General features: G+C 37.9%; 1 protein-coding gene across 1 annotated transcript in view; it reads right to left on the bottom strand.

The window, feature by feature from the left end:
• Positions 1–5,711: 5,711 nt before the first annotated feature.
• Positions 5,712–15,343, bottom strand: part of HSF5 (heat shock transcription factor 5) — a gene marked incomplete at both ends in the record, with an annotated part of 30,520 nt that continues 20,888 nt past the window's right edge. The window contains one exon of the mRNA XM_079798707.1: positions 5,712–5,782. Coding sequence (XP_079654833.1) covers positions 5,712–5,782 — 71 coding nt within the window. The remainder of the gene's footprint in view (positions 5,783–15,343) is intronic.

Below are 15,343 nucleotides of genomic sequence, written 5' to 3'. Positions count from 1 at the left end.
TTCTAAAGAATAGAAATAGATCTAATTCTTCTAGCGAGAAATTTTTAAAAGTCTGTTATGGGCCAAATGCTGCCAATTTAATGGTTTGGTAGCTACCTCCTTTTACCAGAGCAAGATGGTCACCTTTGGGAGGAACATTTCAGTGTTTAAATCTCCCTTTAAAGTAGAAGATAGATTCAAGCTTCCAGAATTGAAACTAATTTGTTTATTTTCAGGGTGGTGAATGTTGTTAGACATTTCTTACATAGTGGCACCAATGGTCTTTTTATCTTTCAGGTGGCAGCTATATACACCTGTACAACACTTTGGGAGCCTGTTGTCAAGGTAGCCTCCAATTCACAAGGCAGGTAGCCTTAGGAAGTGTCATATCTTAAATAACCAGTCAGTATCATGTCAGCTAACTGGAGGCATAAAATGAGGAAAAGTAAGATGGCAGCAAAGATATCTCTCCTTATGCTTATTTTGGTTGTCTACTAAGTTGTCTACTCTGGCCTTAGATGCAGTAATTAATGTAATACTAGAAAGGATAATGTTTGACTAAAAGCAGAAGAGGTAGCAAGTTTGGGAGTCTGTAATTGAGGAGCCCATTTATTATTGGAGAAAATCTTTTGTTAAAGGATTTGAAGGACCATGAACACAAGATTTGGAATTACTATTCTCAATATATTAACTTTGCTAGTGACCCATACTCCCCTAGACAGTACTGCTATTTTAACCTTTGCTTTCTAAGGTCTTTCCAACTGATATTTGGGGATTAAAAATTTTTTTTAATGGAAATCAAAGAGAACAGAATTTGCTTTTATATTTGTGATTCTTTAGAGCAGTGGTTCTCAACCTTTCTAATGCCGAGACCCTTTAATACAGTTCCTCATGTTGTGGTGACCCCCAACCATAAAATTATTTTCGTTGCTACTTCATAACTGTAATTTTGCTACTGTTATGAATCGTAATGTAAATATCTGTGTTTTCCGATGGTCTTATGCGACCCTGCTAGCTATTCTCAGCCTGTGGGTCGCATAAGACCATAGGAAAACACAGATATTTTTACATTATGATTCATAACAGTAGCAAAATTACAGTTATGAAGTAGCAACAAAAGTAATTTTATGGTTGGGGTCACCACAACATGAGGAACTGTATTAAAGGGTCTCGGCATTAGAAAGGTTGAGAACCACTGCCTTAGAGCATCCTTTCTCAAACCCGGGGAGAGGTGTCTCAATTCTTGAGGGTACTCTCCCTGAGCTCTCCCGTGGTCCTCTCCTCCAGCTCCTTGATTAATGTTTTTGAAAAGCAGAAGGCTAAATTCAAACTAATCACACTGACACACTGCCCTATGCATAGAAAGTGGTGGGTGGCTTTCAAGGAAGACTAATTTAATCCTAATAGAGCAATATTTAGTATGAAGACACTGTTTATTTTCAGAATTCTGCCAAATAAAATAAAAACTACCAATAAAATAATCAGTATTAAAGAAATGCCATGCAATCTTCTGGCTGTAGACTATTTCTAGAAATAGGCACTTAAATGTCTGTGATCCAAGTGCTTTGCCAAATGCAGAGATACAGAGATGAAAGAGAATGCCTGTCCTTGAGAGGGTCCCAGTCTAGGGGTAGCATTACGGAATTCATTAGTGTGCCCATTAACCTAGATCAACATATTTTGGTATTCCTACTGGTGGAAATTATAGAGCATTTTAAAGAGCAAAGTACGCTATACCTTTTAAAAAAAATTTTTTAAGTAAGAAGTTAATGTTTTCCAAGATTGTCAGTATAACTTTTCAAGCATGCAAAGTAATGGTATGTTTTTCCTCTTTACTTTCCCCTGGATGAAGGCACTTTCACTGCTTATCATTGATTAACAGATACTGATTTGTTGCCATAAGTAAACTTGATTTCTTTGTGCTCTATAAAGATTTTCTGTATTTTTTTCTTGATGTTATTTTTTTCATTGACTTAATAAATTTAATGTAATTGTTTATGCATTTTAAGTTAAACTGCCTAAAATATGATTTGAGACATATACATCTGTTTGTATTATGAACTTTAAGCAATGTGTTTGAGACTTTACGTCTTACTACCTGCTGCTGTATTTGTAAAGAAAGACAAATGTTGCTTTATGAAGTAATTATAATTAGGACTAGACTATGGATGTGATACTTGATATTTTTAAAGATAAACTTTTTTGCTTTTGTGTATTATACCTGAAAACTTTAAAAATAAAAAATAAAGTCTGTTATGGTTTAATATTTTTATTTTATGTATGCCATGTAATAGTAAAGCATAAATAACGCAAATTAAATATTACTATATATGACATATGCCAAATTATATTGAAAGTTAACTAAACAAAAAGTAAGCTACTAATGGGCTTTGCCTCACTTATTCCTACTTGAATCTTACAAAGGAATTAAGAGAATCAAGCCTCAGAGTTCAGACATACATTTAGTTGAAAGAATAAAAAAATATAAATGTGGTTGCCCTCTTTTTTTCTTTAACATATTTTATTGATTTTTTACAGAGAGGAAGGGAGAGGGATAGAGAGTTAGAAACATCAATGAGAGAGAAACATCAATCAGCTGCCTCCTGCACACTCCCTACTAGGTATGTGCCCGCAACCAAGGTACATGCCCCTAATTGGAATTGAACCTGGGACACTTGAGTCCACAGGCTGACACTCCATCCACTGAGCCAAAATGGTTAGGGCTATGGTTGCCCTTTTAAAGAAACTCTAAGATCTTGGAATGATGATAATATGTATCATGAGCCTGGGTACCCTGAGATACCCAGGATCAAGCCAAACAGCTCTATGAGATTTAGTTCACTGATATACTGTGTTTATGTCACCAGAATTGACAAGCAAGATAAACTATTCTTCAGCTTTAAATTTTGGAGTTATCTCTCAGGGGTTGACATACCACAACCTTCACAGAGATGCCATCACTGTGGTGATGAAACACCCACCTCCCTGACATCTGCCACCTAGTCTCACAAGTCATCCCTCGGGATCTACTTTCACATCTGGATGGGACTACAGTTACTGAAGACCATACATCCTCTTCCAAAAAACTAGGTTTCTAAAACATGGCCAAGAATTGTCCTTATCCTTTGCCTGGCTGGCATGGCTCAGTGGTTGATCGTCAACCTATGAACCAGGAGGTCACAGTTCAATTCCTAGTCAGGGCACATGTCCAGGTTTTAGGCTCCATCCCTAGTGGGGGGCATGCAGGAGGCAGCCAATCAATGATTCTCTCATCATCATTGATGTTTCTATCTCTTTCCCTTCCTCTCTGAAATCAATAAAAAAATATTTTTTTTAAAGAATTGTCCTTATCCTTAATGGCATTTAAAAAATCTCTATTCAAGTGCAAATTTTAAATTTAAAAAGTCAGTACACATTTTCTGAAAAAGTCAGATTCTTTAAAAACACAGAGTACATTCTCTTTTGAACTTTATTATTATGATTAAAAGTCATAATGACTGAGGTTTCTAATAATCACCAATTAAACAGTAAAAACAATCAAGACACAAGTCAAGTTGAAACGCTCACTTTATTGTTGACTGATTGAAATTTATCATGCTAAAGGTGCTGAAACACTGAGGTGCTAGTCAGGAACCTTTTTAGTATGTGCCAGACCCTACTGGCTAATTCACACAAAGATTTTATTTTATCTTTCTCCATTTTACCGAAGTCTGTGATGATAGCTTTAGTTGATAGGCAGCAGGCATGTGAGGACAGTGGGAGATCTAGCTCCTTGGTCTGTTGTATTCATATACAGAAAAAAGTTTGGAAAGCTGATAAAAATATTTCATTTTATTAAGCCTTAAAACCACTGGAACCAAATTCATGCCACGGTTCCTACTTTCCTCAAAAGATATTATTTCCTTCAACATATACAAAGCTAAGAAAGGCATATTTAAGGGAAGAAATACCACCACGGTATATTGGCTTTTCAACATGACAGAGAAAAAGCAAAGTTCCTTCATTTAGAAATTGGGTCTCCTCTTCACATACTCTGCCAAAAGACAGAGTCTGGCCAAAATATGTAGGAGTCTTGATAATCTGTTCATCTTTTAAACCTTGCTAATAAAGTTGAATAAATGCCCATTACATAGATATCAACTTGCAGAATCAGATGGACCAAATAGATTACTTTTCAGAACCTACTTTCATATCAAACTGAGTCACCATACAGAGATCATCCTCTAATAAAAACACAAACAAAAACCTACTATTTCTGTAACACTTCTAGGGTTTGACATCATTGGGAAGGCACAATGCAATTTAATGAATTGTTATACCCACAATGTTAACACAGTACTCTTACCATATCACCAAGTGCGTTTTCTTTTTAATTACTTTCATATTCCTAGGCTTTCCTTTTGTTTCTGCAGTGCTTATTAGGAAAACTAAAGCAGAATTCAATAAGAAAGTTCTAGTCAATTTCAAAGACGTTAAATCAGAAAGTTTCCTGCTGTCCTTGGATGAACAATTGAGGGATCAACCACAGAAAGTGGATAACCAAGATACCTCTCTTAAAAACCAGTCCCACAATCCTACTCGAATCTAGAATCCTACAGAGGGGACAAGATAAAAATGTTATAGTATATTCCACTATCCAAAGTTCTCTCAGAAGCTTAAAACAAACATAAACTATTAAAAATATCAGTGGTAAAGCTTCTGTTAACTGACTACTAATCAGTTTCTCCCAAAATTTGCACACAATATCTTATATAAATGATAATTTATACTTACTGGATGTAAAAAAAATCTAAAATAAGAAAGCACTGTGTTAAATTTCTTAATGTTTTTGTGCGCACATTGCACATTTCCCCCTCAAAGTAAAAATATTACACATGCATCCTTTATCCTTCTATCTTGAAATATTAATAAAAATATAAAGCTTTAAAACGTTAAAAATCTACCAGCATTTATATATATATTAAACCAGTTGAATACTTTTCTTTAGGAGACATTTAAATAAGTGATATATTAACAAAACCTTATAATTTATAATAATGTACCATTTAAAATTAAAGAAATATATGAAAATAGAAGAATGCTCCCTTAAATATAAAATAAGTAGGAGCTGTTAAGTGTGATGGATGATCCAAGTCCGGATGCCTTGCTCTTGAAACAGAATGCTGGGTTAGAAAGTTAAGAGCATTTCCTAGTTAATCACAGAAAATTATCTCTTTCCCAGAGTTTCTTCCCGGGAATTCCTGAACCATTTAGATCTGTGGTCTTGGTGACCTTACATGCCTTTGTGTCTCACACAAACGTCTCTAAAAGAATCACACTGTGACTTGAAACAGATAGACTTAAGTCCCCACTGGAGTTGTGCTGACCATAATTTGAGAGGAACAAGATAACCAGCACACATACACACATTATCCTCCAGTACCATAGATGCAGCAGTTTTTAGATGCTTCTTGATTGTAACAGAAGGCCAGGACTTTTCATTTGAAAGGGATCTGAGCAGCAAAAAAACAAACAAAAAAATGGCTGCTAGATGTTTAGTAGTTTGTCAAGGTAAATAATCTGAACTGAACAGCTGTAATAAATACCAAATTTCCAATTAACAAAATTCTCAATTAACAAAACAAAAATATATTTTTCCTTAACAGAACTGAAAAAATCCCAACAGTGTGTCATGTGCAAGGCTAGTCTGCTTCCAGCTACAGCTAGTGCACAATGTCACGTGTCATCGTGCCTCACTCTTTTAATTCTTCCTCCTTTGGAAAGTGCTCTTGCTTGCAGGCCACATCCACCAGCAGATGAAGATCTAGAAAGAAAGGTTTGTTTACTTACTCTTAGCCTCTCAGACTGTAGGGTTCGATAGACAAGTCTTCAGACAAGAAGAACAAGTTGCTTATGTGTCTTAAATCATTATCTTATCAGATTCTCCAGTTAAGGGCAGCCCTGTACCTCTAAAGCACACAGATGCAGCCCATTTGTTAACCCAACAAGACAAAACAAAGTTTAAAGTTTCTATCCCTTTAGTGATGTGGCCAAGCCTTTTTTCATTTAAAATGCCTTTATGTCTAGGTGAAAAGTTAAGAAAAAGTATCAAAGGGATCAATTGAAAAATAGACATGAAAGTTCATTTCTTTGATGCTATAAGAATAGGTGGGTGGGTTGTGGGAATATGAAAAAGTAATACCTTCAGAAATACAATATTAAAATAGGTAATCACTACTTTTCCAAAGTTGCATGCCCCATAAATTTTTCACTTATTGACTAACATAGCTGATCCCTTATAAAAACATCTATCTGAACTGTCTATTAAAAAAAAAATAGCATACCCTTCACAGAGGTCAGGAGCCAAAGAGTAGTTGGTTCATTAAGAATGGAAAGAAGTGCCCTAGCCGGTTTGGCTCAGTGGATAGAGCATTGGCCTGCCGACTAAAGGGTCCCGGGTTTGATTCTGGTCGAGGGCACATGCCTGATTTGTGGGCTCAGTCCCCAGTGGGGGACATGCAGGAGGCAGCCGATCAATGATTCTCTCTCATCATTGATGTTCTGATCTCTCTCTCCCTTCTCCCTTCCTCTTTGAAATAAATTTAAAAATAATAATAGTATATAATAAAGAGCTAATATGCTAATTATACCAGACTGCAGAACAACCTTCTGAAACGACCAGTGGGCGGGGCCCACACAAACAGATTTTTGTGCATTGGGCCTCTAGTTATAAATAAATAAATAAATAAATAAATAAATAAATATTGAAAAAAGTAAAAAGTAAACTTTCAGATCAGGTATGAGGTTGTGTAACACAAAAAGCTAAGACCATGTATAGAAGTAGACTAAATGGCTTTTCTGAGTAACATAGACAGAAATAAAAGGATGCTAATGAGGCTTCTAGATTCAAACTTCTAAAATCATAACATGGCTAGGGAGCCTTTTTAGATTGGTTTTGAAGCTTACAATTTTGCCCTAGTGGCATTTTAGAGTTAAACTAAACTATACAGCATGAATCCTTTATTTCATTCTGGACAAACAGACTTCTGTCACTATGTTTGTAGAACACAGCCTCTGTGGGATTAATCCACAGCCTGAGTGAGAGAGCAGATTTAATAAAATAATTCTACTACCACCACCTAGAAAGCATCTGAAATAGTACATAATTTTTGCCATGTTTTATAAAAAAACAATCACTGGGGGCAGTTACTCGCTCAACTGGTGAAGTCCACTACAATCGATCCATAAAGAACAAGTAATTTATCCAGATGAGTATCTTACAGAGGGAGAATAGACCATTGGTTTAATGGTAAATTGGCTTCTTGCACATCCATGATCATGGCAGCATGATTCACAATAGACAAAGGTGGAAGCAATCCAACTGTCAACAAATGAATGGGTAAACAATAATATTCCATTGCATGTATTGCACGTAGTACATACATGCAATGGAATATTATTCAGATTCAACTAGAAAAGGAATTCTAACACATGAATGAACCTTGATGACATTATACTAATTGAAATAAGTCAGTCACAGAAGGTCAAATACTATGTGATTACACTTATATGAAGTACCAGGAGTAGTCAAATTTATAGAGACAAGAAAGTAGAATGATGGTTGCCAGGAGCTACAGAGAAGGGAGTTAGTGTGCAATGAATCCGGAGTTTCCATTTGAAAAGATGAAAAAAAGATCTGGAGATGCTAATGGTAGTACAACAATGTGAATGTACCTAATGCAACTGAAATGTACACTTAAAAATGGTTAAGCCAAAACCGGTTTGGCTCAGTGGATAGAGCGTCGGCCTGCGGACTCAAGGGTCCCAGGTTCGATTCCGGTCAAGGGCATGTACCTTGGTTGCGGGCACATCCCCAGTAGGGGTTGTGCAGGAGGCAGCTGATCGATGTTTCTCTCTCATCGATGTTTCTAACTCTCTATCCCTCTCTCTTCCTCTCTGTAAAAAATCAATAAAATATATATTTTTTAAAATGGTTAAAATGGTAAACTGTATATTATGTATATCTTACCACAAAATGGCTTCTTTACAGTCTAAATAATGGTGATAATAATGATAATGGTACTAATATATATATATATATATATATATATATATATATATATATATATATATATGTATATATATATATACATCACATCTTTGTTTCAAGTAACTAAAATTCACTATGATAAGGTCATCTAATTAATACGGAGGAGTAAATAGATACTCAGGGAAGGAACCTCTAAGCTATATGGCTAACAAGTAAAATCAGTGGTTTCTAAATTTTGCTGCACATTGCAATCCTTAAAAACAATACTGATGAACAACCAAGATGGCAGCATAGGTAAACACCTGTACTTGCTGCCTCTCACAACCACATCCAAACTCCAACTAAAAGACAAAACAATTATCATCTAGAACCATGGGAAAGCTGGTTGAGTGGAAGTTCTACAACTAGAAGGAAAAAGAAAAGCACACTGAGACTCAGGAGGTGCGGAAGGCAGAGGTGTGGAGGCATGCGTGCAGAGAGGGCTGGCAACTGAGTACACAGCTGGCTTTTTCAAGCCAGAGGGAGACATAAGCTCCTGACTGCTCTGAACTCCAGTTCCAGATGAGACTCTGGGGACCCAGACTCATTCGGGGAGAAACTGGACTGTCTGGAAGCGGGCGGAACTCGAGAGCAGCTTTCTTTCAAAGGTGCTTGCAGGATTACCGCCAGACACTGAGACCCAGGGGCCTCATAGGGCAGGTCTGACAGGAAGCCATTGCTGTTTGCTCCACCCTGAGACTCCGCCACATCCAAGCGATCCATAAGGGACACATTTGGGCAGACTCAGTGAGCACCAAAGCCCCACTGAAGCAAGTCTTGCCTCATAAGGGTGTCTCCAGCACAGAAGTTCTCCCAGCTTAGACACAGCTGATCCTCACAGCCAATTGGCCTGGAGGTCAATTCCTCCCAGTGAAACCAACAACAATCAAGGCTTAACTACAACAAGACTGTGCACACAGTCCACAAAGGGGTGCACCAAGAGTGTCCACCTCAGGTAACTGGGGAGGCTGAGCCACTGGGTCCTATAGGACACCTAGCACACAAAGCCACTCTATCAACTCAGGGAAGCAGCGAAAATGCAGACAAAGAAACAGATCACAAATGAAAGAAATGGAGGACAGCAAATGACTGGATATAGAGTTCAAAACCACAGTTATAAGGTTTTTTAAGAATTTTCTAGAAAAGGCTGATAAATTTAGTGAAACCCTCCAGGATATGAAAAAGGACCAACTAGAAATTAAGCATACACTGACTGAAATAAAAAATAATATACAGAGATCCAACAGCAGACTAGAGGATTGCAAGAATCAAGTCAAAGTTTTGAAATACAAAGAAGCAAAAAACAGCCAACCAGAAAAGAAAAAAGAAAAAAGAATCCAAAAATATGAAGATAGTGTAAGGAGCCTCTGGGACAACATTAAGCGTACCAACATCCGAATTATGGGGGTGCCAGAAGAAGAGAGAGAGAGCAAGATACTGAAAACCTATTTGAAGAAATAATGACAGAAAACTTCCCCTACCTGGTGAAAGAAATAGACTTATAAGTCCAGGAAGCGCACAGAACCCCAAACAAAAGGAATCCAAAGAGGATCACACCAAGACACATCATAATTAAAATGCCAAGGGCAAAAGACAAAGAGAGAATATTAAAAGCAGCAAGAGAAAAACAGTTAATTACCTACAAGGGAGCACCCATACGATTGTCAGCTGATTTCTCAACAGAAACTATGCAGGCCAGACAGGAGTGGCAAGAAATATTCAAAGTGATGAACAGCAAGAACCTAAAACCAAGATTACTCTACCCAGCAAATCTATCATTTAGAATTGAAGGGCAGATAAAGAGCTTCACAGATAAGAAAAAGCTAAAGGAGTTCATCACCACCAAACCAATATTATATGAAATGCTGAAAGGTATTCTGTAAGAAGAGGAAGAAGAAGAAAAAGGTAAAGATAAAAATTATGAACAACAAATACATATCTATCAACAAGTGAATCTAAAAATCAAGTGAATAAAAAACCTGATGAACAGAATAATCTGGTGAATTTAATAGAATCAGGGGCATAGAAAGGGAGTGGACTGACAATCCTTGGGGGAAAAGGGGTGTGGGGCCTGCGGGGAAGAGACTGGACAAAAATCATACACCTATGGATGAGGACAGTGGGGGTGGTTTAAGGGCATGGGATGGCGTGGGGTGGGAACCGGTGGAGGGGAGCTATGGGGGGAAAAAAAGAACAATTGTAATAATCTGAACAATAAAGATTTATTATAAAAAAAACTAAAGCAATGCAAAAAAACACAATACTGATGTTCATGGCCCCTACCCCATACTTTCTGATTTTGTTGGTATAAAGTGCAACCTAGGTATCAGGATTTTTTTTTAAATCCTCACCCAAGGATATGCTTTCATTGATTTTGAGAGAGTAAGGGAGAGAGAGAGAAAAACATCAATGTGAGAGATAAACATTGGTCAGTTGCCTCACGTATACACAGTGCAAGGGGATCAAATCCTCAACCTGGGTATGGGACTCAAACCCATGACCCTTCAGTGGACAGGATGGTGCTCCAACCAGCCAGAGTGGCATATTTTGAAAGCTGACCAAAAGATGTAGAAGGAGCAACACCTACTTATGATCATTCTCTACACCTCAGCTCCACATCAGATAAAAAGGACAGGCCATATCCTAATGGAAAATACTAACATAAGATTTTGGAATATGAATAGACTCCATTGTAACCCAACTTTGAAAGCAGAGTGGTAATTCTTGATAATGAGAAAAGTAAATACTATTAAAGCAACTATGCAGTGGCAGGCTGAAGGACAAAAGCAACAAACTATTATTTTTTTCAGTGAACAAATGTCATTTATTTAACTACTTATTAAGATTTTATCATATTGATAGGTTCAAATTATGGACAAGAGCATATCACAGATAGGCATGTTTAAAATAACAGTAGATATAAGGCTCTATAACAGCCTTGAAGTGAGTTATGTAAATTAGTGTGAGCAACAAACCCTCTTAACCTTAATGATTGGCTTTAAAGTAGCATTTGGCACACAGCTTCTAATAACAACCATCTAAACATAATAATTTTATTAAAGTGAGTTTCCTTAATTAGCAAAGCTACCAATCAAAGAGTTAGAACATATAGACCAATAAAAATACAAAAAGACATAAACCAGCTTGGTTGCTAGTAGAGGTTTATATGATTTCATTCAGAAGAAAACCTTGCATACTCATCAGAGAAGGTAAGTATTTGGGAATCACAGCACCTGCATTGGTTTGAGAGCTGAAAGGCCTTGAGGGACAAGGGCATTGTATTCATTTGGGAATGTTAATTCTTACTACAAGCACTTTCCAGGGTCTTGGGGCTATTACTTTAATGAAATTTCACCCATAATTCAACAGGCACAAAATTCCTTTCTTCAGGAATGAACTGAACCTTACTCTTAAACATTCAGTTTCCCTTAACTATAAACATCCCATCAGAATTATAGGACAGTGTAGCTTCCACAATAAGATTATTATTTGGGTATATTCAGTTTAGGGTAATATCATTATAGAAATTGGAGGTACATGATTGAGTCTAATTTGCTTTAACTTTTGGTATTTTTAATCCATAAGTTATTTCCTTAAGTCAAAATGTGCTCAAAAGCAGGGCAATGCCTGATTAACAACCTCCTTCTAACAAAATGCATATCTATTGAAATCAACACAATGTGGATACAAATCTAATTGAAGTCACTTATTCAAAAAAAATTCAAAGAAATCTTTAAGTATAAGGAGATGCCCCTACCTAAACAGAGCAGATTTTCAAAATAGTTCAGTTATAGAAGGACTCTGATAAGTTCTGGAATACAGAATGCTCCTGTTCAACGGGATACTGAACAACATAATGACATTTCCACATTTAATGGTAGGAGGAGTAACAGAATCTGGAGCCAAAGAAGTCTTTAGAGGTGATTTCGTGAAAATATAATGTATTATGAGAGCTGGAACCTTATTTATTTATTTATTTATTTATTTATATTACTAGAGGCCCAGTGCATGATTAAATCATGCACGTGTAGGGTCCCCTAGGCCTAACCTGCCATCCAGGCCATATCCACTGCCCCGCAAAGCCTAGCATGCTCCACGGACACTGCTGGCAGCATGCTCCCCGCTTTTGATGGCAGGGGGTCCACTGGTGCTGGAGCTGACACACAGCTCCCCGCTTTCGATCGCGGGGGAGCTGGGTTTCCGCTGGTGCAGCAGGCCTTTCAAAAGCCTCTGGCGGAGGCTTTTGGCCTGGTGCCGGAGCGGACAGACACCCAGCTCCCGCGCTTTCGCTTTCGATCGCGGGGGAGCTGGGTGTCTGTCCGCTGGTGCCAGAGCGGACACCCAGCTCCCCGCTTTTGATGGTCGGCGGTGGGATGTGGGCTCGCTGCCCCAGAGGCCCCTTCTGTGCCGCAGCACAGCCATGGCGCAGATGGCGACGCGAGCTCAGCATCCCGCCGGCCCAATCGGCCACCCCGGCCACCCCGAGTCCTGCCCCCCCCCACGCCTCCTGGCCAGTCGTGGGCATAGCGAAGATACGGTCAATTTGCATATTACTCTATTATTAGGTAGGATTTTAGACAGCAAGGAAGGGAGAGAGAAACATTGATTTGTTATTCCACTTCTTTATGCATTCATTGGTTGAACCTGCAACCTTGGCATATGGGGACTACATTCTAATCAACTGAGTTTCCCAGCCAGGTTGAGAGCTGGAACCTTATTGAAGCTCCACTAGTATCATTACTCTTATGATAGTGACAGTTGAAATTTAAGTGATACTTGAGGAATTTTATATTTGGTTCCTATCATTTAATCATTTATCCTTGGAGTTCAGTATCTATCAAAATAAAAAACATTTGTGGGGTTTTTTGTTGTTTTGATTTTTTTGGTTATTCCTCACCTGAGGATGTTTTCTCCATTGTTTTTGTTTGTTTGTTTTTTAAAGACAGAGAGAAACATGGATGTGAGAGAGACACATCGATTGGTTGCCTCTCACACACACCCGACCAGGGCTGGGGATCGAGCCTACAACTGAGGTATGAGCCCTTGACCAGAATCAAACCTGGGATCCTTCAGTCAGCCTGACGCTCTATCCACTAAGCCAAACCAGCTAGGGCAGTGGTTGGCAAACTCATTAGTCAACAGAGCCAAATATCAACAGTACAATGATTGAAATTTCTTTTGAGAGCCAAATTTTTTAAACTTAAACTACTTTTTAAAAAAATATATTTTATTGATTTTTTACAGAGAGGAAGGGAGAGGGATAGAGAGCTAGAAACATCGATGAGAGAGAAACATCAACCAGCTGCCTCCTGCACACCCCCCACCGGGGATGTGCTCGCAACCAAGGTACATGCCCTTGACCGGAATCGAACCTGGGACCCTTGAGTCCGCAGGCCGACCCTCTATCCACTGAGCCAAACCAGTTTCGGCTTAAACTACTTTTAATGCCATTTCTTCAAAATAGACTCAGTGGTATTTTGTGGAAGAGCCGCACTCAAGGGGCCAAAGAGCCGCATGTGGCTCGCGAGCTGCAGTTTGCCGACCACTAAGCTAGGGCAATAAAAAACATTTGGGCATCTACAAGAACTAAACTGAATACTAGTCCATTGTGAACCCTCTCCACAAGCACCTTCTAACTCTCTTAAGGGCTTCTCTGGTCATCAATGATCAGGGCTCTGGAAAGATCAGAAGCTAAGCACAAAGGCTTTCTAATACAGGGTGCAATAAACTAAATGCCCAATTTATATGTTGAAAAATAACCCCCAATGTGATGGTGTTAGAAGAAGGTTCCTTTGGGAAGTAATTAGGTCATGAGGGTGGAGCCCTTTATAAATGAGATTAGTGCCCTTATAAAAGAAATCCCAGAGCTCCCTTGTCCCTTCTGCCATGAAAGGACACAGTAAGAGGTGGCCATCTATCAACCAGGAACAGGACCCTCACCAGACAATGAATCTGTCTGTACCTTAATCTTAGACTTCCCAGCCTCCAGAACTGTGAGGAATAGATTTCTGTTGTTTATAAGCCACCTACTCTATGGTATTTTTGTTATAGCAGCCTGAACAGAACAAGACACAGACAGGCAAACTTTTTCTGTAATGAGCTAGATAGTAAATATTTTATGCTTTGTGGGCCATATGGCTGGCCTCTATTGCAACTACTCAACTCTGCTATTGTGGTGTAAAAACAGCCATAGATAATATGCAAATGAATGCCTGTGGCTGTGTGTTCCAATTAAACTTTATTTATGAACACTGAAATTTGAATTTCATATCATGTGCATGTGTCGTGAAATAGTCTTCTTTTGATTTCCTCCAACCATTTAAAAGGTAAAAACCATGCTTATCATGCAGGCCACATAAAAACAGGCAGATGGTAGACTTGTTCTATGGGGCATAGTTTACCAACTGCTATACTCAAGAGAAATTTAACCAAAACAGGAGAAGATTTCATCAAATAGAATATTGGTATAATAGTTGTCCAAAAATTATCTTTTCTCCAAATGGTCAACAGCACATGAGAAAATGCTCAGTATCGTTAACCATTAGGAAATGCAATCAAAACCACAATGAGAAATCACTTCATACCCACCAGGATGGCTACAATAATAATAAAAAGTGGACAATAACAAGTGTTAGAGAGGATGTGGAACAATGGGAAGCCTTGTATATTGTTGTTGGGAATGTAAAATGGGTCAGCTGTTACCAAAAAAAACAGTTTGGCAGTTCCCTGACCCTAATAAAATGAAAGTGTAATTAAATGTCATAATATTGCCAATATTTCACAACTTTTCAGCCTTAAAACAATCATTAATTCTGGGCTCCTACAAACTGCAAGAGAAACAATCCTACTGATAGAGCCATACTTTATACTATCTTTATAATATGCTCAGGATAATGTTCATCTAATTTTTTCCTGCCATAATTTAAGCACTTCCCTCTTATCCTATAGCCTGTTAATAAGAAAACAAGTACAACTAAAATTACAAAGTCTATGGAATCAGAAGCAATTATGAAATCACCCTTCATCCTTGCCTTCTCCAAGTTAAAAAACCCAAATTCCTTGCTTTTACTTAATATGTTCTATCTTTTTGAAAGCTCAAATTCTTACATGAAATATTCGAAAAAAGCTTTTATATACTTTACAAGGATAATTAAGAAAAATAGTTAAAATTACAGCTATGTAAAATAGCAATGTGATAAGTAAAATACAATTAATAAATAACGACCCAGAAAAAAGGTGTTGTTCATATATTAATTCTACCCCATGGTTCTACTTCTAACATTCTATAGCACAATA

The sequence above is a fragment of the Cnephaeus nilssonii genome (assembly GCF_951640355.1).
Source record: "Cnephaeus nilssonii genome assembly, chromosome: 19".
Taxonomy (NCBI): domain Eukaryota; kingdom Metazoa; phylum Chordata; class Mammalia; order Chiroptera; family Vespertilionidae; genus Cnephaeus; species Cnephaeus nilssonii.
This window is presented reverse-complemented; position numbering and strand designations above follow the sequence as displayed.